The sequence below is a fragment of the Sceloporus occidentalis genome, unplaced genomic scaffold (assembly GCF_023333645.1).
Source record: "Sceloporus occidentalis isolate IW3139 unplaced genomic scaffold, rSceOcc1.0.p SCAF_12, whole genome shotgun sequence".
NCBI lineage: Eukaryota > Metazoa > Chordata > Lepidosauria > Squamata > Phrynosomatidae > Sceloporus > Sceloporus occidentalis.
In genome coordinates, this window is record NW_028316992.1 from 13,474,466 (window position 1) to 13,499,805 (window position 25,340).

At 40.2% G+C, this 25,340-nt stretch overlaps 1 protein-coding gene across 1 annotated transcript in view; it reads right to left on the minus strand.

Annotated features, from left to right (window-relative positions):
* Positions 1-25,340, minus strand: part of WDFY2 (WD repeat and FYVE domain containing 2) — a 55,282-nt gene that overhangs the window by 20,868 nt on the left and 9,074 nt on the right. The window contains exons 2-3 of the mRNA XM_089478078.1: positions 6,559-6,626; positions 2,791-2,864 (exon numbers count right to left, since the gene is read on the minus strand). Of these exons, the coding sequence (XP_089334204.1) occupies positions 2,791-2,864; positions 6,559-6,626 (142 nt within the window). The remainder of the gene's footprint in view (positions 1-2,790; positions 2,865-6,558; positions 6,627-25,340) is intronic.

Here is a 25,340-nt window from a genome sequence, read left to right on the forward strand (position 1 = left end):
AGTTAAAATTTAATTTTGTAATGTAATTTGGACTGATACTTTATCTTTATCACAAGATAAAGATTTAAATCAAGCCATAAACTGTATTTATATTATGTAACTACCTCACTAATACTATGGAGTAGTTATTTTTTTACCAGTATAATTACAACATCTATTAATGCCTATTTAGTTTACATAATATTGGGAATTTGTTGTGTTGTATATAATTTTGAATTAAATACACACATTGTTATTTCTTTGGGACTATTTTGCTATTACCATATCTTTTATTTTGCTTTTTTTTTTGGGGGGGGGGGGGTAGAATTCTACCACCTTCTTCTCAGTGTTTTATTGCTACATTTTACATGTGAAATATCCATTTTATAGTAATTACTTCTATATTTTTAAAAGATCAGATTTTTCTTTGAAAGATACTGAAACTTTTATGAAAAGCAAGTATTTTGAGAGTGGCAGGTGACTAACATTCTGAAATTTCCTTTTCTTGCTGGAAGAAAATCAGAATGGAATGAAAGATATAATAAAACTGCAGGATAATAATGGAACAGCACTAGCACCAGAAGAAGACACTAATGAGATTTCCCAGCTGATGGTAGAAAACATGCAGCTTGCTAAGGCATCTGTATGCATCTCTTGTAATAAAATTAATGTTTCCAGCACTTACAATGTAGAGACAAACATAAGTTTCTGTCACGAATGCAGAGATAAACTTGAGAACATGATTGCAACAGTTGTCAAAGATGGAGTTATCTGAGATGCAGAATACAAATGACAAATCAAATGTATTTAGCTGGAATCTTGCATTAGGAGGTGTAACTCTATCATATGACTGTTTTTGCATCTACGTCTCCCAGTGATACCCTCCCCTCCAAAAAACCCACCTTGTAAGTAGTGTAACCCCTCCCATAGCCATATCTTGGTTGTTGGAGAAAAAAATTCCAGCTTATGCAATGACCATAAAAGTGAGCCCTTGGAGGATCACGAGGCTAGAAAAATGCCCCGGTTCACCAGAACTTGCCCATCCCTGAACCAGGACTTTATCATGCCAGCCTGCTGTCCCACCACAATCACACTAGTTTAAGGATGGAATCATACCGGTTTGGCATGATTTCTTATTCCACTTTCCCCCTGAAAGCACTTTGGTGCTGCTTTGTTGATCCACCTGTTTTCCACACTGCCCAATGTCAACTTTCAAAAGGAAGAGAGGAGGGCAAAGGAGCAATCCTGGCTGCCAACCAGCTCCCAAAGCTGGCTGCTGTGTGAATGTGATTGTGCACACAGCAACTGGCTTTGGGAGGGGGGGGGGAGACAACAGGCAATACTGACTGCTAACACCTCACGAAGCTGGCTGCTGTATAAATGTGCATATAGCAGCTGGTTTTAGGAAATTGTTGACAGCCGCAATAGCTGTGAGGGGGAGGGAGATAAGAGTAGAATCATGGCCACTCACACTATGTGACTGCCTGAAAAGTAAAACTGGAGTGGAGGAAAGCTGCCACACAAAGGCAGTAATGGAATAGTAGTGGGATTGAGAGCCTATTGATTGGTTTTGCCCATCAATGAAAAGGTGCACTACAGTAACAAATGGAAAGCAAGGAGGCAGCAGGATGGACATGACGTTGTATGATTGTATGTATTTTATTGGTTGTGATCCTGCCTCGATCCGCAGGGAGAGGCAGGGAATATAAATAAATAAATAAATAAATAAATATTATTATTATTATTACCCACCAAAGAGGCTTTTATCCTGTTAAAATTCTGTTTTATAGCTGGGGTGATAAAGTCTCTAGCCTGACTGGCAGAGGCTATCAAGATTTTAGCGGGGGGACTTAATCAGCCTTGGCAAGTGACATCAGAGGTGGAACTTGGTACCTTCTGCATGCAAAGTGAGTTGCAGGGCATTAAGCAAAGAAAATTTCATGTTTTCGCTAGAACGTCCAGGTATTGACTTAACAGTGAGTCAGAACATAGACAATGAGCACATCACATATTTATACTGGAGCTGCAGAGAATAAGCAAATAAATTACATTGAATACCTTTAGAGCTCCAGCACAAGAGTTTCTCTGTTGCATTTCCCAACCCTGCATTTTTTAAAAGTCACTTAATACTTTAAATACATCAGCCAGGGGGAAGGGTGTCTGCATGAATGCTTCAGGGTTCCTTCTCTTCACCTGAGCTATGGGCATTGCATAAATACTGCTTTTTTTAAAAGGGAGAGATGGACTTGCCAATGAATGCTGCCCCCAAATTCCTCCTGACAGACATGTACAGACTGACCTAAACCCTGTAATGGAGTGATTCACAAGCTCTGTTGTAGTGAATCTCATTCATTTGGGGAAGGGGACCCATGGCCTTCCAAATGTGGAACTGTGAGTCCTATCAATCCTACTCAACGCAACCAAAAGTAAGAAATTATAGGGGTTGCAGCTTAACAATATCTGGAGAGGGTTATGTATTTCCATCCCTGACCCAGCAGAACTTCTCTAGTACCAGCTGCTATTGAATGGAAAAGTAACATTTGCTTGTGACTCCATGCATCCTGCCCAGCAGCTCTTCTTTCTATTAGTCTAGGGGTAGGAATTGTGCTGTCTTCTAGCTGATGTTAGACTGCAACTCCTAATAGCCCTAGTCATGGTAGTCAATAGTGGAAAACGCTGGAAGCTAAAACTGATCAACATCTGGAATGCTGCAGGATTCCTACCCCTGCATTTGTCTTTCAATTCCCAGTTTAAAACAAAATCCTCAAAATACACATAGGAAAGATGTAAATCTTTGTCGAATGTACTTACTGAGATTGTACCATTGTCTAAACCGACAGACAGCCTTCTTGTTTCTGGGTTAATGCACATGCATGAACATGGAGCTGCAAAAAAATTAAGATGTGGATAAATTTAATTTGTTTGTTTATAGTATTTTTGTATTGCCTCCCAGACCACAAGGGCTCCTGTGGCAATGAACGAATAAAGATGAATTACAACAATACAAAAATAAAACATTTTAAAATACATTATATACTCTTTAAAAACTCCAATAAGCAGTCTAAAAACAATCCTAGAATCCAGTTTTGAAATAGTTAAAACAGCTGTCTTAAACATTCAAAGATATACAGAACAGCACTGTTTTGGCTGCACACAGATGAGCTTTAGTACAATGAGAATTACCTGTCAGTAGCTGTCAAATTCGGGAGCCAGCATGATGTAGTGGTTTGAGTGTTGGACCATGACTTTGGAGACCAGGGTTTGAATTCCCACTCAGCCATGGAAACCCACTAGATAATAGGTTTGCCTTAGGGTTGCCATAAGTTGGAAACAACTTGAAGGCAGACAACAACTGGGAAGCTAGATTATTGCGCATGTTCATCCAGGAGGCATTTCTTCCCTACCTATTTTTTAAAATTAAAATACTTTTTAATACTTGAAAGCTGGTTCCATTTCAAAAACGGTATTAAAAAGTATGATGTGTCTGGAATCTTAGGTGCAAGATTTTGGGGCTCCCAAATAACTATTATAAACAATTCACCTTATCTACTGTTTCTCTTGCAGATGTATGTACTACCAAAACAGGGTATGGGAGATTTGCTGGCAGAGCCATCAAAAGCAGTGTTAGAGATTGCGAACCAGTTAATTCTAGCATCTGTTGTTCAGAGAGACACATGTTTCCTATGTGGCTTTGTTGTTAAGAACACTGGTTAGAAACAACACACATCAATTATGAATCTGCACATAGTATGTAAGCAAGACCTTGTAAACACTGAATGAAAAAACAGCTTATCAGCCAGTGTTATGATTGAGAAGTATTATGTTAGGAAACCATGGTAGTGTTCAGAAACTTCTACAAGAGAGTGTTGGAAAAGAAATCTCCCATGTCCATTGCTTCAAACACCAGCTGCATCTATAGACAGTACATTATTTGTGAGAAAAAAGAATGTCCAGTGATTCAGTTTACAATTTCATCTAGAAGCAAATGATTTCAGTGAAATATAATGGTATTAAACTGAACCAACATTGTATCTGTAGAAGCAATTGTCTCAAGCTACTAGGAAGCAGTAAAACTTTTCAAATTCCTTGACGGTCTTTGGCACTGAAACAGATGCAACCATCGGTACCAAAGTCATGGGGATTCTGCAAAAGACCATTCATCCGAGGTCTGTATTTCTGGCACCCTTCATGAAAAAAAGGTTAAACTGATACAAACCAGCAAATGTTATTCTGCAGTCATTCTCTCTGGATATTTCCCAAGCTGAAGTGTCAGAGGAAATTACATCTCTATAAACTGAGGGAGGTTTTCAAAGCACTTAGCCAATAAAGTCACTTCCAAGTTACTGTTATTGAGTTTATACAACTATTTTGCCTGTATTAAAAGATTGTATTTTAAACTGACTTGGTTTTTTGGTGAGCTTCACAGGACATAATTCTTATTTAAAATGCAAAAATAAGTTTATTTTTGGCATAGCCTGTGATAATATGCCAATCAAAGCCTCTTTTATAGCAACTCATGCTCCATCCTTTTTGCCCTCCCCTCATTTTTGTCTCTGCCCTCTGGAGAAACTTGGCAAGAAAATGTGTGATAGATTCATCTTAGTGTTGCCATAAGTGGGGAATGTTGTCTGGAAAACTGAATATTATTCTGTTTTAGAATTATGTTTGCTATTGTGAGGTCTAATAGTCAACAGCGGTAAAGAGACAGAATTTTCAGGCCCTTGTTTTCATCTTTTAAAATATCTTCACCTCTTCACTGATAATATTTATGACACCAGGTACCATTTTACGTTATCATTGGCCCTATCTGCATTGTAGTTATAATCCAGTTTGACACCACTTTAACATCTGTGGCTCCATACTATGGAATTCTGGGATTTGCAATTTCTTCTGGCACCAGAGCTCTCTGACAAGGAAGGCTAAAAATAAAAAATTACAGATCCCAATATTGCACAGCATTGAGCCTTGGGAGTTAAAATGGTGTCAGACTGGATTTTTTCTGTAGTGTGGATGCAGCCATTGTTAAGAATTACTTTGTGAAAACACAAGCCATAAACAGAGGTTTTATTTTTTATGTAAAGCTGGATGGCTGCAAATACAGTTGGTCCTCTGTATCCATGGATTCATTATACACAGATTCAAGCATCCATGGATTGTTAATATTAAATATATATATATAAAAATTATCAAAAGCTAACCTTGATTTTGCCATTGTACATACAGTGCACTATCTTACTATGCCATTGTATTTAATGAGACCTGAGCAGCAATGGATTTTGGTATCCAAGACGGGGGGAAGGTTCCTGAACTAAACTCCAGTGGATATCAAGGACTCACTGAAGACTAAATTATTGGAGTTCAGTCTGGTGAGAGTGCAGCTGGTGCCTGCTCTTAAATTCAGAATATGGGGCATACTATCACCCCGAAGTGGAACAACACTTTAAAAAATCAAATACATCACGTTGCATAGAAAACCAGTCATTTGGGCACTCTGAAACCAACCAGTTTCACACGCCCCAGGACTCACCATAGCATGCGCCCCCCCCCCCAGCCGCTGCTCACAGATGAAATTCAGCAGTGAGATTTGCCATAGAAAATCCAATTTAAAGGAAGTATGTGAACAGGTTTTTCTGATGTCCTACCAAGTTTAAATATTTGTTTTAAATGGTGTTTTCCTATGCTGTTGAGGAAATCTGACAGCGTGATTTCCCACTGAATTTCAGTGGTGCTGGTTTTGGGAGCTGCAAAGCCAGGCTTAGGAGCGAGATGCATCTCATGCACTACAAAATATAATACCTGGCTTGACTGCAAGTTCAGTTTTATGATACAGTGTTGCAGACATCCTGCCGGTACATAACTTTCAAATATTATTCGTTAATACCAGTTGTAATATTGTTGTTTTTTCATGCACTAATAGCAACCAATTGTTGTTGTTACTGTGTGCTTTCAAGTTGTTTCTGACTAATGGCGACCCTATCATGGGGTTTTCTTGGCATGTTTCTTCAGAGGGGAGCTGCATTGCCATCTTCCAAGGCTGAGGGTGTGTGACTTGTTCAAAGTCACCCAGTGGGTTTACATGGCTGAGCTAGGATTCAAACCCTGGTCTCCAGAGCCATAGTCCAATGCTAAAACTACGACATCCCATTGGCTTCTTCTAATACAAACTAATATAAGTTACTTACAACTAAGACTAGCAAAAAAGAGAGTAAATTTTAGTTGCTCAGGCATCTGGTATTTATTTATTTATTTATTAAAGGTGTTGTTTACACCATATTACAGTGTTTTTGAAGATTTCTGAACAGAGTTTCTCTGAAGCTGAATTTCAGTTTGACGGACAAAACTTAAATTGTTCTTTTTTCTCCTGATCAATACATTCCTCCATATATTTGAGAATTTCACATATGGCACATTTTTTACTACAGTAATGTGGAGAAGCTGATTCAAATTCGCCAGCATTGATGTAAGACCCATGTCTCCAAGCCTGCTTAAACCATCTTCTCCTAACAAAGCAGTGGCAAAAACTGAAAAGAAAAGAAAGCAGTCTGCTGGAAAATCATGCTAAATACTGCAAATACTTACATGGCATTGCATGGAATATGCTTGGCCAATACTGACCGCTGTCTCTCTTCAGCCACACGCGGACAGTTCTGTAAAAGAATGGAAGAGGAAAGGAACTTTAACATTTCCCCATTAATGGCTTTTTAAAAAAAGATGGACACAAAGTTACAGGTATTAATATACAGCCACCAAAGGGCTCAAATTCATTCCACTGAATCCTTCCATTAAAGTACATGGAGCATAAATGGCTGTCTAGGATCTGGTATAGCAGCAAATCTAATACTGCCCTAGGCTGCATCTACAGTGCAGAATTAATGCAGTTTGGCATTGCATTAACTGTAATGGTGCCATCCTATGGAATATTGGGATTTGTAGTTTCTTGTGGCACCACCGCTCTCTGACAGAAAAGGCTACATATCTCACAAAACTACAAACCCTAATATTCCACAGCATTGAGCCATGGCAGACAGTTAGTGGTGTTAAATGCATTAAGTCTGCAGTGTAGATGCAGCCCTAAACATACGTATATGACAGCAGTCTTACCGCTCTATTAATTCCTTGATGCCCGTTCCCTTTCTGAACCAGTGTTGTTGGTTTTCCATTAATTTTCAATGCCTTAAGTCTACTACAGAGCAGAGGAATCCCTGGCCTGTAGACAGAAATTGTTGTTGCTGTTATTGCTGTGTGCCTTCAAATCATTTCCGACTTATGTTGACCTTAAGGCAAACCTATCATGTTTTTTTTTTTTTTGGCAAGTTTCTTCAGAGGAGGTTTGTCATTGCTATCTTCTGAGGCTGAGAGAGTGTGACTTGCCCAGGATCACCCAGTGGGTTTCCATGGCTGAGCCAGGATTTGAACTCTGGCCTCCAGGGTCCTAGTCCAGAGCTCAAACCATTACACCACACTGGCTCTCCACAGACAGAAATACATATTCTGTAATCATTAACACACAATGTTTTCCTCAAACAAATCGAAGACTTTACTTAGAAAGGTTATCAGAATTCGTGTAAATACTGTATTGTAAGATATAACAACTAGCCCTGTTTAAACGTTTGAAGGGATGTCATATTGAGGAGGGAGCAAGCTTGTTTTCTGCTGCTCCAGAGAACAGGACCTGGAACAATGGATGCAAGCTCCAGGAAAAGAGATTCCACCTCAACATTAGGAGGAATTTCCCGACAGTAAGGGCTGTTCGACAGTGGAACACACTCCTTTGGAGAGTAGTGGAGTCTCCTTCTTTGGAGGTCTTTAAGCAGAGGCTGGATGGCCATCTGTCAGAGATGCTTTGATTGAGATTTCCTGCATGGCAGAATGGGGTTGGACTGGATGGTCCTTGTGGTCTCTTCCAACTCTACAATTCTATGATTCTATATATTAGATTGTTTTAAGGCACTGAAAACATACTGATTTTAGGAGATGCAGGCACTGAACATACTAGCTGGAGAATTTTGGGAGCTGCAGACACTAAAAGTAATTTTCCAAGTGCTGTGCAGGACCTAACATGCCATCTACACATCCTTTTCTTCCAGAACTAATAGAAGGAAAGAGTCTTGTGGTACCTTTTAGCTTAACCAGTTTATTTAAGCACAGATGTTTGGGGACTCCAGCTTACCTCTTCAGACAAACCTTGCATCTGAAGAGAATGTGTTGGATCCCATGAAACTTTATGCTGAAATAAATCTGTTACGCTTCCAATAAATGTACTGGTTTTTCAGAATATTCTTAATGTCCTATGTCTACTGTAATCTAATCTGTAAATCTGATGTATACTTAGTAAATAAAAACCAAACAAAGGGTATATTTATTTTGACAAATTTTACAAGCATTAAATATAAATGCAATATAAAGTTCTTCTTCTTCTTCTTATAGCCAAGAGTAAGCAGGAGTATGGCAGTGAGAGAGCTCCACACTAGAGGAATGACAAATGCTTGAGGCAGATCATGAATGCAGAGTACATTACATTAGTTCTAGTTCAGTGGAATTCCACTAAGAAATAAGACGCATTTGGCACTGAGCCTTCCTTTCTTTACCTACTACTCTGGATTCAATGAAAAGCGGCTTCTGCTAGATTCTGTGCAAGGAAGGCAAACAAGGAGAGCATGGGCCGGAAAAACCAGTTTCAGAGAAAGGTATCAGGTTCAGGGACAAATACTGTCTTATTGCAGGCAGTAGATAGACTCAGGCAGAATGAAGTGCACAGACACATTCAGTTTTGGAGAAAAAGAAGCCATAATTTTTTTTGCTTTCAGCTGTTGTAAGACTTGGCTTGGCATGATGAGGAAGCCAAGAATCTGATAACCCACCTGTCACTTGATAAGCCACCTCCGCAGCATGACTGCCAAGGAGTAACCAAGGACTAGGATGAAATCCACATGGGCACATATTAAGCACTTTGATTTGTGGGCCTGAGTAGTTTAGTTGAAATTCAATTATTCACCCAGTTCCAACTATTCCTGTCCATGGTAAAAGAAATCTCTCCAAATGACTCTGATGTACAGGTGTCCCCCCCTCCTTTTATTTGACAGGTTAGGGATCAGAGCACAGTTAAAACAAGGAAGTGGTTGAAATGTGAAATCAGATGTTTTTAAGCTTGTAAATGCACATTGACTGCTGAAAAAATTAAATAATGCACTATATATCACTTGGACATGCACCCAAAAGCGCGTGGAGGTTGTGGAAACATGATGAAATAGGTCAAAAGAGCAAACCATGCATCAAACGTATGGGTTCTGGTTATAAGTCAAAAGGGTCAAAAGAGCAGATTGTTGAAAAGTGGACCATTGAAAAGCAGGGGAGGGATGCCTGTAGATTTCACACATCAAAGGGAGGATGTATTTTCTTGTTTTCCATTTAATATTTTGCACTTCTATTAAAACATCAAGACCAGATGGCTGAGAGAATAAGCCAGTCAAGGCAAAACAAGGCCTTTGTTTGATGTTCACATGACAGGAAAGCACCACTGGACAAAACCTAACAGTTCAGACTGCTCTCTATCAGCAAATTTATTCAGCCTTTTGGGTCCCTAAGGCCTGTTAAAGACTGCCAAAATAAAGCTGCTTCGGGTCTCTTTGGAGGTATGCTGTTTAAATGATGCATGCATCCTAAGAATCCGGAAGCTGCACCAAAGCTGCACTCCAGTGCTTAGGAATGGAGTGTGGCTTTGGCGTGACCTCCAGACTCTTAGGACCCATGCGTCATTTAAATAGCATACCTCCAAAGAGACCCCAAGCAGCTTTATTTTGGCAGTCTGTAACAGGCCTAACTCTCCATTCTGAGTCCAACTTTCTCCCTGTACAGACCTGGTGCTAGATTTGAAGGGATACTGGACAAAAGCATCCTCCAGCCATACCTTCCTTACTAGCATGGTAGGTGGTGGGAAAACGATACACAGCAGCACTGAAAGCAATGCAGTCAGTCCAACTGCCCCTCAATTGAGCTCTGTAAAAACGGAGTAAGGCTCTCATACATGCCCCTGCCATTTCATTATTCCCAGTGTCTGTGGGCCTCAGCCCACTGGGTACACTTCCCAATAACAGTGCTGGTCCATTAAAAATCAAAAGGAAGGAGGCTGTAACATGTGGTTCCCCAAGGATGTGCAGCCCCTGGCATGCGACCCATTGGCTGTTACTAACACGTCCTGTCCCTCTCTAACAATGATCCCCAAACTGTGCTCTTTAAGGGATTTTGGGTTTCAGCTCTCAGAATCCCAGACTTTTGGCCAACATGGCCGAGGCTTCCAGGAGGGCACAGTTTGGGGACCGTTGCGCTATAACAAGAGGAAAAGCAGGTCTATTACCTTAGTGTTGCATAACAGGATAGATTTATATCAATTTTTGGTTTCATCTGAGATATTAATCTAGGTATATTACAGGGAGTGTGTCTCTGAACAACATTTTGGCATGACATAAAAGGACAGAGGGAACTGAACCTGTTTCTTAAAGAGGAAGCACAACATTACCATCATGTGCTGTCATGCCAGTGGAAGAAAAATGGATCTCACAGCTGGATCCACCCAAGATGATCGCAAGACATACCTGTAAGTCCTATAGTATAATCTAGTATCCAGGCAACACTGCATTAGACACTATCAGGTTAAACAGACACATAATCGGACCAAGTATTCACTACACATTCACAGTGCTAGGAAAGCTATATGCCATACTTAATGCCCCTGAAATGCAGTCATGGAAACAACCGTAGAGGTTTATGGTGCAATAGGTACCAGTAGTCTAAAGAGGGACAAGATTTCTAAACATTGGAATTTTCCTTCAAATTAACATTGCTTTGCTGGGGCCTGTGAATTTGCTATGGATTGTTTTCTATTTGCTATGTATTGTTTTCTTGTTCTTCAAAGAGGTTCTATGTTGCCCTAACAAATGCCCAGATCAAGGCATTAAATGTTTTCTTTTCAAGATAAAACAAAACAATACAGAAATAGGAAAAGTTGGCTCCATTATGTGTGGAGAGTGGAAGATTTTTAAGCAAATGGTTATGAACACATAAATGGGAAAAATGGGAATACGTATCCCCAGATGGAATTGCACTACTGACAGAGTACATAGCTAGTGGAGAAGCCAGTGGAGCTTTGAAAGCTTGCAACATTTATTTTCACTTATGATTTGTAACACAGCATGTTAATGCATGCTGTACAAAAGGAGGCAGTTGCTAATGCACTTTAAATACCCCTCTAAGACTGAATCTGCACTGCAGAAATAATGTAGTTTGGCACCGTTTAAACTGTCATGGCTCCATGTTATGGAATGCAGGGATTTATACTTTTGTGAGATATTCAGCCTTCTTTGTCAGAGAGCTCTGGTGTCACAACAAACTACGAATTCCTGGATTCCATAGTTTGAAGCCATGACAGTTAAAGCGATGTCAAACGATATTAATTCTGCAGTGTGTCACCAGCCTTAGATATACAAGACAGCATTCACAGCTGAGAATATAAAGTAAGAATTTAACCAAAGAGTAGTAATCTCTCCTGGCAGATGTTAGATATCTTGAAATAAGCACAAGTGACCCCCAAATATCTCAGTTGTGTGGCACACCAACTCCATCCTTCCTCAAGTGGCACATTGTTTCTTTCTACTGTGATGAAATTCAGACATTTCCCCACCTTTCCCTCTTCACCTAGTGCTAGATATTCTGAAACAACATACAAGCCATCTTCCAATGCAGAGGGATTAGCACAACACATAGGTAAATTCATGAATTAATAAGACAGAATTTTTAATAGACAGCATCCCCTACATCCCTCCATGAGCAACAACCACTACAAAAAATCTGCAAATCTGAATCTTTGACAGTCATCACAACCATTTGGACAGATCAGTTCAACTCAAGGGCTAATGTTTTATTCACCGATGCTAGGTTACTGATAAATGGCAACTTGGATGTGACACCACCAGGCACATCATTAAGTCTGGAAGCCTATTCTGCTCATGATACATAGCAAGAAATTGTAATGCATCATAAATATTTGATCCTTCCTGCAACTTGTTTTGTTAAAGTAGCTGTGAGTCTCCTAATGCACTGCAGCAATGTAATCTATCGGCAAGCTACCTGTTCGCTCCTTACAACTATATTATTATTATTATTATTATTATTATTTAATTATTGTACTAATTTAATTCTGTTTTAATGTGCAATTTTTGTATGTTTTTTTTAATGTTGTAAGCTGCCTTGAGTCCCAGTCCTGGGAGAAGGGCCGGATATAAATAAATATAACAACAACAACAACAGTCCCAAAATTTTCAGGGCAGCAAACCGACATACAGTATTCAATACGGCTGGGTACTAGCCTTGCAGTGCAAGCACCAACCTGTAATTACTTATATGTCCGCACCTTTATTGCTCCAGCTAGTTTACTCCTTATTATAGTATGAAAGCCAGCGTGGCATAGTGGTTTGAGTGTTGGGCTATGACTCTGAAGACCACGGTTTGATTCTTCACTTGGCCATGAAACCCACTGGGTGACATTGGGCAAGTCACATGCTCAGGGAAAGGCAATGGCTGCACGATGCAAGTCCTAATAACATCCATTTTTATATCACATGAGCATGCACCCTACCACTTCCAACTTTAAACCGTTATACCCATTTCTCAGCAGATTATTCATTTCTTCTGAGCACTTAAGAGAAGTCAAGTAAACTTGTTATATACATTGAGATTCCACCTCAACATTAGGAAGAACTTCCTGACAGTAAGGGCTGTTCGACAGTGGAACACACTTCCTCGGAGTGTAGTGGAGTCTCCTTCCTTGGAGGTCTTTAAGCAGAGGCGGATGCTTTGATTTGGATTTCCTGCATGGCAGGGGGTTGGACTGGATGGCCCGTGCGGTCTCTTCCAACTCTATGATTCTATAATTGCAACATAAACCTTCATTTGAACCTCAAGCAACTTGACTCATGCACCCAATGGGAGCGAGAGGAAAAATGCAAAGCAGATTGGAATGTTATTTGCAACAAGGCTTTTGAACTTTGTAGTGTTACCTAGTTTCCCACAGGACTGCATGATGTGCACAACATAACAGCACATGCACACATTGCTGAGTGGCTGAAAAGAAAGATTGTGGGTGGAAATGGTAATAGTGCCAACACCATGCAAGAAGTGTAGAAAGCACTTCAGAATTTCAAAAGGCCTATGTCTGGATGTCACGGGGTGAAGATGAGGCAGGGAAAGTGCATCCCACACGGTGTATATTGCACCAAAGACCCATGTCAGCAGCTCCTGAAGCCTCTGGCAGTTTCCACAAACCCAAAAAATTACCACAAAAATAAAATAAAATCAGGAAAAGTTGCCAAAACATCACCCCAAAATGAGGTGGTTTATGAACCCTCCATGATAGTTTTCCACTTGAAAACCAACCAAAAATGGTGGCTGGAAATGATGTAATGTCATTTCCAGTATACCAAGACAGACCAGTTCAACTTGAAGGAGGCTGTAGGGATGAAATGTCCTCTCCACTGTGTGGCCAACCTATAAGGTCTAAGGAGTGACTTTTAGGAACTATTTAACCAATGGTGAAATTTACAGAGAAAAAGACAAATGTATGCTTTAATGTTAGTATTATTTAATTATTTTTTAAACATTTGCAATTAATGTTTTCATCTTTTCTTTTTAAATTATTGTAAGTTGCCTTGAATCCCATTCCAAAAAGCTTTACTTTTTGGAATTTATATATATTTTTAAGCTGTGGATGCTTGAATCTGTAGATAAAGAATCCCTGGATAAAGAGGGCCAACTGTATTTTTATTTATGTCCTGCAATTTCCCAGAATAAGAAAAGCAACACAATCCATAGATATCATGCCTTGTTTGATTGATTGAGATTTTTATTGATTGAGATTTTATTTCTATACCGCCATTCCCACGATCACGGCGGTTTACAGACAATACAAGTGCGATACAATACAGGTTAAAAGAAAACAAACTTCACAATAAAAACACCCCAATTAAAACCAGCATAACTATACATCATTAAAATCCACATAGAATCAATCAAATTTCTATCAATCTAAAAATCTATACGATACAGCACACAGTACATAGGGGAAAAACAATCAGGACATGTGAGGAAAAGCTTGACGGAATAAATGAGTCTTCAGGTTCTTCTTGAACGACTCCAGGGAGGGGGCTAGGCAGAGCTCGTCAGGGAGAGTGTTCCAAGATTGTGGGGCTACCACAGAGAATGCCCTTTGCGCTGTTAGTACATATTTTGTCTTGGGAACGCTCAAAAGATTTTTCCCCCCTGACCTGAGTGTGCGGGGCGGATTGTATGGGGAGACGCGGTCCTCCAAGTACTCTGGGCCCAAGCCATTTAGGGCTTTATAGGTCACAACCAACACCTTGTATTGGGCCCGGAAGCGAATTGGCAGCCAATGAAGATCTTTCAGTATCGGTGTTATGTGGCTGGCCCTGGAACTACCAGTGACCAGCCTAGCAGCCATATTTTGAGCCAACTGCAGCTTCCGAGCTTGGTACAAGGGTTGCCCCATGTAGAGCGCATTGCAGAAGTCAAGTCGAGAGGTTACCAGTGCATGTACCACTGTTTCAAGGTCCCCCCGGTCGAGGTAGGGACGCAGCTGGCGTATCAGCCAAAGCTGATAACAGGTGCTCCTAACTGTCGCATCCACCTGAGGAGTCAGGTGAAGCGACGAGTCAAGGAGCACCCCCAAACTGCGAACTGAGTCCTTTACGGGGAGCGTGACCCCGTTCAGGACAGGTGGACAGACCTCCTTCCCAGGACCAGGAGAACCTATCACAAGCACTTCCGTTTTCTCTGGATTCAGGCTGAGTCTGTTTTCCCTCATCCAGCCCATTACCGACTCCAGACAGGCATTGAGCGGAGAGATGCCATCCCTAGTCACTGCATCAGTCGGAGACACAGAGAAGACTATTTGGGTGTCATCAGCGTACTGATAACACCGCGCCCCGTGTCTCCAGATGATCTCTCCCAGCGGCTTCATGTAAATGTTAAATAGCATAGGGGACAAAATCGCTCCCTGAGGGACCCCAGATATGAGGGCCCTCTTATCGGAGCGACAGTCCCCCAGCTCCACCATCTGGAATCTGCCCGAGAGGTAGGAATGGAACCACTGCAGAGCAGAGCCCCCGATACCCAACTCCCTCAGGCGACCCAGAAGGATACCATGGTCGATGGTATCGAAGGCCGCGGAGATGTCCAAGAGCACCAACAGGGACACGCTACCCCTGTCCATGCCCAGACGGAGATCATCGACTAAGGCGTCCATGGCAGTCTCAACCCCATAGCCCGCCCGGAAGCCGGTTTGAAATGGGTCCAGATAATCCGTATCCTCCAAGACCCTCTGCAGCTGGAAGGCTGGAAGTTTTGAAGCAAAGCAAGTGGTTCTCTGCTTGTCTTGTCACACATTTGTGTTTACAGGTGTCCAGGTAAATTGCTACATATAGACATCTACAAGCATAAAGCATGATGCTTGGACAAAGATATGCACATGCTCATGAGACCAGGATTGGCAGTAACCTCTTGTTGTATGTACAGCCTCTGCTCCTGCAATCAACACATAAACCAAGAGTGGGCAAACGTTGTTGGACTGCAGCTCCTAGTATCCCTTCCCAGTGGCTATACAACCTAGGACTAGTGCAAACTGCAGATGAGTAACATCTGGAGGGCTACTATTCCTACTGTAAAGCAAACCCTGGAGGAGCAAGGATCCTTAATGCAACCAATGCTGAGGGTGAGGTTGTAGTAAAGCTCAGCTGACCCCTTTTGGACCCATTAATAAGGAATGCTCTCCACTAGCAAAGTGAACATGCTTTGGGCTAGGCCTTCAGAGATTACATTACATTCACTAGCTGAGAGTGGTATTTCAGAAGATCCATCTGGAGGGGGAAACAAAAATGAATTCACCTCCCCTGTCCCCAATTTATACCCTACTTTTTCCCATCAAGTTGATAAAGAGTCTGTAGAGAGGAAGTAGAAATACATTTTATGGATACAGATGATTCACCCTGGGAGTCCTGTATTTGTATACCTGAGCAACATCTTAGTAAGACAAGTAGATGGGGGGGGGGGGGATGCAATGGGTTAATCAGTTCAAAAAATTTTATGCCAATCAGGACTTGGAAACATTATTTTTTTGGACTACAACTCCCCTAATCTACTGGCTGCCTTTTCCAAACTCTGATTCAGATGCAGTGCAGAAACCACTGACTCCCAAAATGGTTTGCACCAAAGGTTTACAACCTGCCATCAAAAATGGTACACTTTAGTCAATACAACCTTCCTAGACATAAATGTGGCATTTTAAAACATTTCCATCCATTGACATGAAAAATGACATTACACCTCCAAATATCAGCAAGAAATGAGATGATAATGCAATGTATTTCCTGAAAAGTTCAGCAGAAAATAGAATAAAGTGCTGGCATAAACACAGGCATGTCTAGGTTCTAAAGAAGGACCTGACCCAAGGAATCTGCAGAACCATATTCTGCAACATTTCTAGACTATAGAAACAACGTCCTCTTCTGACAACCACGTTTACATGCAGGCCACTAGTAAGTAAACCAAGTACAGCTTATGCCCATTTCTGCTGAGTTTAAGATACAGCAAAACAGCTGTGTGCATCTATAAATAAAGGAGGACTTTCGCTTCAAAGCACCACTTTCCAAGCAACAGCAGGGTTTTCTCAATCAAAAGGGTGCAGGGGAAATTTAGCCCTCCTGATCTGATGTTTTGTACTACAGCTATCACAATCCTTTAATAGTGGCTATGCAGAAAGACGCCTCTGCAAGTTGAAGAGGCAAGTATCTGGATAGCCCACCCCTTCACCACCTTGTCTATAAAGTTTGGTGAAATGATGTCCTAAGAGCCCAGCTGAATTAAGCCTGTAACAGGAGATCCACAAAATTGCCTCACAACAGGATGAGGGCTTGCTTTTCTTTGTATTTCTTGTTTTCTGATGAACTCCAGTTTCCATTGCATTTTTTTCTGTATGCTCCTTCCTTTTTTCATATAATTTTTTCAACCACCCTCCTTCTTCCTCACATGTGAACTTCAAATTTTAAATTGTGCAACTGACTTAATTGCACAATGAACACATATTATGGTCACTTCTGCCACTAGATTTTATTACTTCCATGTTAAAAGAGAAAGTACATCCTCCCTCTTATTCTTTCTTTTTAGAAACTATATTATTATAATTTGTGCTGAGCAGACCTATCAAAGAAGAGATGAAAGCCTACCAAGGCAGTGCAATGTCAGGTTAAAAAACAAATCCTTATGACAAAAACACAATATTCCTACTTCTAAACTTCCAGGATGATGTATTATTTACAACCATTTGCTTATACATCAACCATGGGGTTTCTGTTGCTCTAGGCTCTCTCTACTTTCTGAAGCACACATATACCCAGTTAGGCCTGGTTGTTTAATGCTACAGGTTGAGTCTCCCTTATCTGAAATGTCTAGGTTCAGAAATATTTTGGATTCCCCCTCCCCAGATTTTGGAATATTTGTGCATATATATATATATATATATATATATAGAGAGAGAGAGAGAGAGAGCGCTAGCCATGGTGACGGGACCCAAGTCTAAACATGAAATTCATTTATGATTCATGTACACTTTATATACATAGCCTGAAGATAATTTTATACATAATATTTTAAATAATTTTGTGCATGAAACAAACTTTGTGTATATTGAACCATCAGAAATCAAAAGTGTCACCATTTCAATCACCTATGTGGACAATTTTGGAGTATTCTGGATTTCAGAATTCAGGATAAAAGATGCGCAGCCTCCATGCCACTGAAGATCCCAACAGCTTTGTTCCCCGCTTCAAAGAAACATCAAAATGGATCTGTCAGGTAACCAGCAGCAACCATACATATTTTATCAACATTGGTATAGAATGTGGACTGAAGCACCCTTTTATCAAGTCCTCTGGGGTGGCAATGGAGCTCTCCCTTTCTTTGCACTGTGCAAGAGTCAGAGATCCGTTCCCCCTGGGAAAGAAGAATGGATCAGTATCATTTCACACAATTACTCAGGTCTCGGACAAAGTCCAGGATGAAATGGGAGATGAAGTGGAAGAGATTGAGCCCATGAGTAATCAGCACCAACAAAAGTTGTTGGGAGGGTTGAGATTGGTTGTCAACCTCTATCTGACTCATCCTCAAAGCAGTGCTACTACATTCAGGCAGGCAGGCAAGCAGACATATTTGGAAGATGATTTGACAATGATTCTGTAGCCCTGTAGGCCTAAAGACAAAACACTGTCTTTCACACATGATTTACAGTCTTGATAATACCACTTAAAAAGAGACATGCATGTTAATGCATGAATACTTGGCTGTTGTTGTGGCGTTAAAAATCAGAGGGGGCATGGATGAGTGGGTGGGATTTACAGAGGCAGGCCACTCCTATTTTGTATTCTCCCCTTCGTCTAGCAATGCTTTCCTTCTTTCACACAATCTGCTAGTGTCAGTGACACAAAGGCAACGGAAGCTTTTGCAAAGAGACAGCTTGCTTGGGACAGGTAGATGAAACAAGGTAACAAGTCAGGGAAGTGAAAAAGCTGCTAAGGAAGTGACAGTAACCAGCCAAATACCATCAACACAAACCACAATACTTCACAGAACTGTCATGGAGAGATTGAGGCTGAGCATGTGAAGAAACAGAGGCACAGGGGCTGCCACCATGGGGGCCTTATAATCCGCTACCACATGGCACTGGGAAACATTGGCTGAGTCCTTAGGAATGGAGCGTGGCTTTGGCGCGACCTCCGGACTCTTAGGACCCATGCATCATTTAAATAGCATACCTCCAAAGAGACTCAAAGCAGCTTTATTTTGGCAGTCTGTAACAGGCCATAGTTTTGTTAGATATTTAGTTTTCTCTGTTAGAGATATCTGGTGCCACAACAAACTACAAATTCCAAGGTTCCACAGGATGGTACCACAGCAGTTAAAGCGGTGTCAAACTGCATTAACTCTGCAACGTAGCAGGCTGCAGCAGTCACAGCTCACCAACAGGATTCTTGCCATGACGTTTTCTATGGTGTAGATATTCAGACCTTCCCTGAATGACACTATCTGTAAGACTTGGCAAAGATACTTAGGTAGATTGTCAAACTTGGAGAACTTAAATTATTTATTCAGATTCTTCACAAGGCCTCCCAGTTTTTGCCATCAGCCTCCTCCTGAACATCACAGATCACTTTTTTTGCAGTCATAAGCATTTAGGAAACAGATGACACCATGTGGCAATCTTCTATTCTATCTAGCAGCTGACGCACAAAAGGAAGCAAACTGCAGTTTCATATTTGAAAATGAACACACAGACGTTTGAGGGATAACATTAGGAATTTAACCTGGGGTTAGCCATGTTTGTGCCTCCCACACAAGCCCAGTGACAGACATCTGAGGGTTCTTTTATTATTATCATTATTATTCTCCTGCTCACTAACCTAGCCAGTCACTCCTACTGATTTTTGTGATTTTAATGATTTTTTAAAATTATTACATCACTGCTTTATTATTTTATTGTATTGTATTCTTTTGGTTTTATACTTCAATATTTGAAAACTGATTTAGGATTTTTGACGTGAAAGCCAGTACAGAAACATCTTAAGAAATAGTTATGCACTTCAGCCTTTCAGTGTAAACTGGATTAAATTTTTTTTCCCCCGTTCCCAAAATTACTGCATCAAATACAACATGAAAAACTAAGAACACTCTGACATACATATTAAGAACAGTGAGCAGTTAAGAATTTCAAGAACTGGAATCTGACCTGAGTCTCAAGTCTAGCCGCAGGACCATTTTATCATTCCTTTTAAATAAGTATGCTTACTACTACTTACTCCTGTACTATCAAAAAGCATTAATACAATTGGATTTTTTTAAAAATATGTGTGCAAACACATACAAATACATCCCAAAAACATGCACAAGCAAAACAAATATTTGCATTTGTTTTCTAAATATGCACAGATGCAGAAGCTGGTTGTGTTCAGATTTGTTCCATCTAAAACGACAACTGTGTTTGCACCAGGCCTCTGAGGTCCAAACACTCACCAGGCAATATACTCCTGTTCACTACAGCTACCACTCAAATAAAGACACAGGGTACAAGTGGAGTTCACCTGAATTTATAAAGGAACATTTGTTGAGTAAAAATTCTGTCTTCAGACTATATGGGCAAGTGCCACGCTGTGTGTAAATTTTAACAAGAACAAAGATAGGAATGATTCAGTCACACTAAGCCACAGTTTAATGTTCTATGGATGAGTGGCAATAAATCCTGGATACACAACCTAACCCTTCCCCTGGTGAGTTTTAAATTTAACCATAGACTACCACTTTGTCTAAACCTTGACAAACCACAATTAGTCTGAACTACAGTTAGCTGGAGCAAACCAACTCTAAATCATAATTTATGAAGCTAGTTTGTTATAACTAACCAAAGTTAAGATTAACCACCTTCTAAATTCTGATGCAATGTTCAACAATATTAAATCTAAAAACAGAAGTTAACGTCTCTCTCCTCCTCCTTGTGATTCCACTGAAGGAAGAAGAGGGAAGTATGCAGCCCCAAGTTTGCTCCTATCTGACTGCAGCCAGTGATAGCTAAATGATATCATAAGATGCAGAGATACACTAATTTTTTTGTAGAGCCGAAGGCTTTCATGGCTGGAATCCATATTTTGTGGGTTTTTCGGGCTATGTGGCCGTGTTCTGGTTCAGTTTATTCCTGATGTTTTGCCAGCATCTGTGGCTGGCATCTTCAGAGAATGCTGGCATGGGAGTGAATGGGTGCGTGTGTGTGTGTGTGTGTGTGTGTGTGTGTAAACACACACACACACACACACTGTGTGACCCTTGGTTGAGAGGAGGTGATTTACATGTTTAATCTCTGTGTTGGTCTGTTGTTGAATGGCAAGGCCTCAAGCCGTCTATTTAATTAATGATTTATAATTAACTATTTTTTATTTATTTGCATAATACATATTGATAATTGAAATTAGAAATTTATTGAAAAAGTATTCAGAAAAGAAGATGGAAAATTACCTTCACTAGATGAATTAAAATTTTGGTTGGAGTATATGGATGGGAATGGCTCAGGGGAAGGGGTGCACTGAGGCGATATTTAGTATAAAATAAGTAAAGTGTTAAAGCATATATTTGTATGAAAAAAAGCGTTAATATATTGTAAAATTTAAAAATATTAATTAAAAAAAGGAAGCAAAACAATCCAATGTTTAAAAATAAAATAAAAATCTGATACTGCTTCCATAAAAAAGGGAAAAAAAGAAAAAGAAAGAAATTACAAGGTTATCTTAAGAGCAGTTTGAAATTTATTTTGTTATCAATATTTTGGGCAGTTAGTGCCACCAAGCAGCAAAATCTATCCAAACCAACCGAACAACAAGCTAATAGGCCCTGCTGTCCAAGCAGAGATGTGCAAAATGTTTTTTCTTTGAAAACCTTCAGGATTTCCCCCCAAAATTTTTAAAATGGACTTGAATTTACAAATAATTTCCTGCACAGGAGCTCAAAGCATGCCTCCCTAAGCAGAGTTTTCCAATAGAGCTCTTGTACTTTCACTAAAGGGACACTGCCAGATTCCTGAAGACCAATAAATAAGCTGACTTGTATGGAACTTGGACAGGTTACCTTTTCTAGACTTTCTCAAAGGCCCATAGCAGAATCCCATAGCCAGAACAGACAGTGACCATGATGCTCAGGGATTTTAAAATAACTTCTGGATTCTATACTTGCACTCCTCTCATAGGCACTGCAATATTCAAATTACCTGGTGCTTGAAAACTCATTAGAGATGTCTATCTTGTACAAAAGATCTCTTGTAACCCCTTCCATCTTCCTTTCTAAAAGCTATTTTAGAAAGTACACATGAACACCAGTAATATGCAGGATAGAAGATGCAAATGTTGAGTAATTCTTAATGGGGAGGATGTTTATTTTTTGTTTCACTCTTGCTTTCAAGGCTAATCTGACCTGCTTCCCACTGCACAATTCTTTCAAGAAGTCATAAAAACCCAACCATCTGCATCTATACTTAGTGAAATCAATGCTTCAGTTTTCTCTTCTATAATGAAAGCTTTCTGCTAGAGCCAAAACTGGAAAATGCAAAACCAAGATGTCTAATGCAGGGATGCGCTTGAGTGCTCTAGGTAAATAAAGAATGACACTGAAACCAAGGTTCAACAGCATTCTGAGAAACTGGCTTTCTATTTACAAAACGCATTTCTGCAACTATAAATTCAAAAGTGAATGACATTACAGTAAGCAATTATGTTGTAAAGGGTCATAGTTTCAAAGTCTGCTTGAGATGTCCCATCCAATTTGTTAACCAACAAACCAGTTTCATGCAGGCTTAATTCCAACACCTCAATAGTAAAAGTAATGATCGTACCCATGACTGTTTTTTATTATTGTTGTTGTTATCTATGACTTATTCTGCACTGAAACTGATTTGCATCTATTGATGAAAATGACTTTGCTGTATGTTAACATCTATGCAAATTTTGCAAGTGAATTTTTTTGTTTTTTAAAGGAAGCCTTTAAGATAACATCAACAGATGCAAGAAAGGGTTGCTTACTGCTACAATAAGAAAGGGATAAAATTTGTGTTTGATTTTTGGCTTCTCCACTGGGAAGAAGGGAAAGATGATTCACTCACCCCTAAAGAGGAAATCAAATATACAAAGCTGGAAAATGATGTACTGTATTCACAGCAGTCTGCCGCTGGGGAAAACATAATGACAGATCTGGGAGATTCTGAGACCGAAGCACATTTGAATAGGTCTTTAAGGCAAGTTTTATGGCTAGACCAGCATCCCAGAAGAGCCAGCAACTAGAGGTTTCCTCATACAGCTACTCAGTTTCAAATATCAATCATAATATTAAAATATTCTCTTTCATTGCTTAGTCACTAGTGTCAGTTGCCATCATCATTCGATGTATCATTTATACATTAATGATTTTCTATTTTTGTACTCTGGACTATTTTGCACACAGACCTAAGACCTTAACACCTCATGGTCTCCCAGAGAACAATGCCTAACACCATCATCCACTGAAGATTGTTGGCACTAAATCGCTGGATTTGATACAGCTTATTTTTATTTTCAGCAACTGAACAAGGCAGAAACCAAGAAGAATTGCTTATTTATTAAGGTTTGTTTGTTAAGCAGTCTAATATATACAGTGGAGGCTTACCTTAAACGGGAGAATTAGTTCTGGACCCCCCCCCCCCCACATGGCGAAAAATGCGTATGCTCAAGCCTCCATATAATGGGGCTTGTGCATCATTCATTATTTTGCAGTCCGGCTTCAGTGTAAGCAGAAAGACACATAGTGCACCTACGTATGGTGCGAGCACACTGTATAATGATATTGTATGGATATAGTGCTTTAAGTCACCTGCTGATTTATCACAACCCCAGGAATATAGCCCACAGCACCTGCTATTCATTCGTAGTCTCTCATCCAAGTACTAACCAGAGCTGACCCAGCTTAGTTTCCAAGATCAGACAGGATCTGATGCCTTTAGGTATTTAGGCTGTTTCATGTATCAGCTATTGTCAAGTGGAGACACAGATACACACGGATGCCAACTCCAGATCAAAGAGGGAGAAAAGCAAGAACATCACATGCAAACTAAGGAGAATTTTATTGCCAAAGCAGGCAGGCACCTGCATCTTGGAGCTGTTAATTAGGGCAATGAAAGTAGAAGCAAGAGATTATGAGCAAAGAAGCAACTGGTGTATTTCTTTTAATCTACTTATTTTTATTTCATCTATAACTGATGCCTTTTTCTCTAAACACTTCATCCTAAACGTTTCAACTACCACTTCAAAGTTTTTAGAAAACCAAATTATCCACTGACATTTGCATTTCACTCCCTGCCTGAGAAGAGGTACCACTGGATTTGAGTTCAAGAAACATGGCATCAGAAGCAGCAGCAGAGATTAGAAGGGGCTTCTGTACAGTTCAGCCAATACTTCAACAAGCAACAGGGGTTAAGTAAGGTTTTGCCAATATTTGAAGGAACTGAGTGGAAATGTACAACCCATCAGATGAGCTGGAAAGGAAGCACCTTTTTTCATTTTTGTTAGCAAAACTATAAAGCAATGGGGACTCCAAGGATTTACTCGCTGTGACGGAAACAAGAACCATGTATTTAATGTGAGTGGTAAATATCTAACATTAAAGGACATTTTATTCTGCATCTTCACATCCAGCATTTCATCCCCCAGGGTTAAAACTCTTGTTCTTTCACATTAAACTATGCACAAGTGACATGGGATCCATTCAAGGGATGTACACAATTGTCATTTTTTAGCAATTAGTTAGCAGCCAGTGCCACTCAGGAACACACTAGTGATGAAACTTGCATCAACTGCACATCTTCTTGAATGTTATTCCCTCTCTTTCCCAACAAAATTAAGCCTACAGTTATTAACTGACAAAAAGAAAGGCAAAATGAACTGTAAAAGTAAATGATTTCACCGCGCCTCTTTGCCTTTCCGGGATCACAAAAGTGGTTTAAAAGTGGGGGTGGGAGACTGGTCGTGTGTTAAAGGGAAATGCGAATGCCTCTTCAGAGCTCCTAAAAGAAGTAGTGGTAAAATGTTTATTGAAAAAGCTTTCCCTGAACTCACCTGTCAGTCTTCAATACAGTATTGTGTTTCTGGGCACAGTATTAGAATGTGTGTCATTCTCCCAGCTCTAGGAGTTCTGGGATAAGACAGATAATCTAGCCTCTTTCTATCTAGCTACAGGCCTGGTTATGGGATGGAGACAGCTCTAGCTGCCTTGATAGATGACTTACACTAGAAACTAGGACAGGGGCAACATGTCTGTATAATAGCTTTTGATACTATCAAGAATAGTGTCCTTAGCAACCACCTTTCTAGGACAGTAGTCTGGGCACTCTTTTGTCATTTTTGCAGGGGTGAAGTCAGAACGTAGTGCTGGAAAATTCCCACCCCTGGTCATTGCCTTGTGGGATCCTATTATGTCTTCTATGGCATTTAATATATAGATGAAGCCACTGGGAGAGGTTGTCCAGAATTTTGGAGTTTGGTGCAACCAGTTTGCAGATGACATCCAATTCTATTTCTCTTACCTAATTCGAAATAAGCCATTTCAGTGCTAAACCACAGTATCCAGTGTTGTTAATAGACTGGATGTGGGTGGACAAATTGAAGCTTAATCCAAACAAGATAAAGGTGCTCTTGGTTAGTCAAAAGGCAGATCGGGGAATAGGGAGTCAGCCTGTGCTG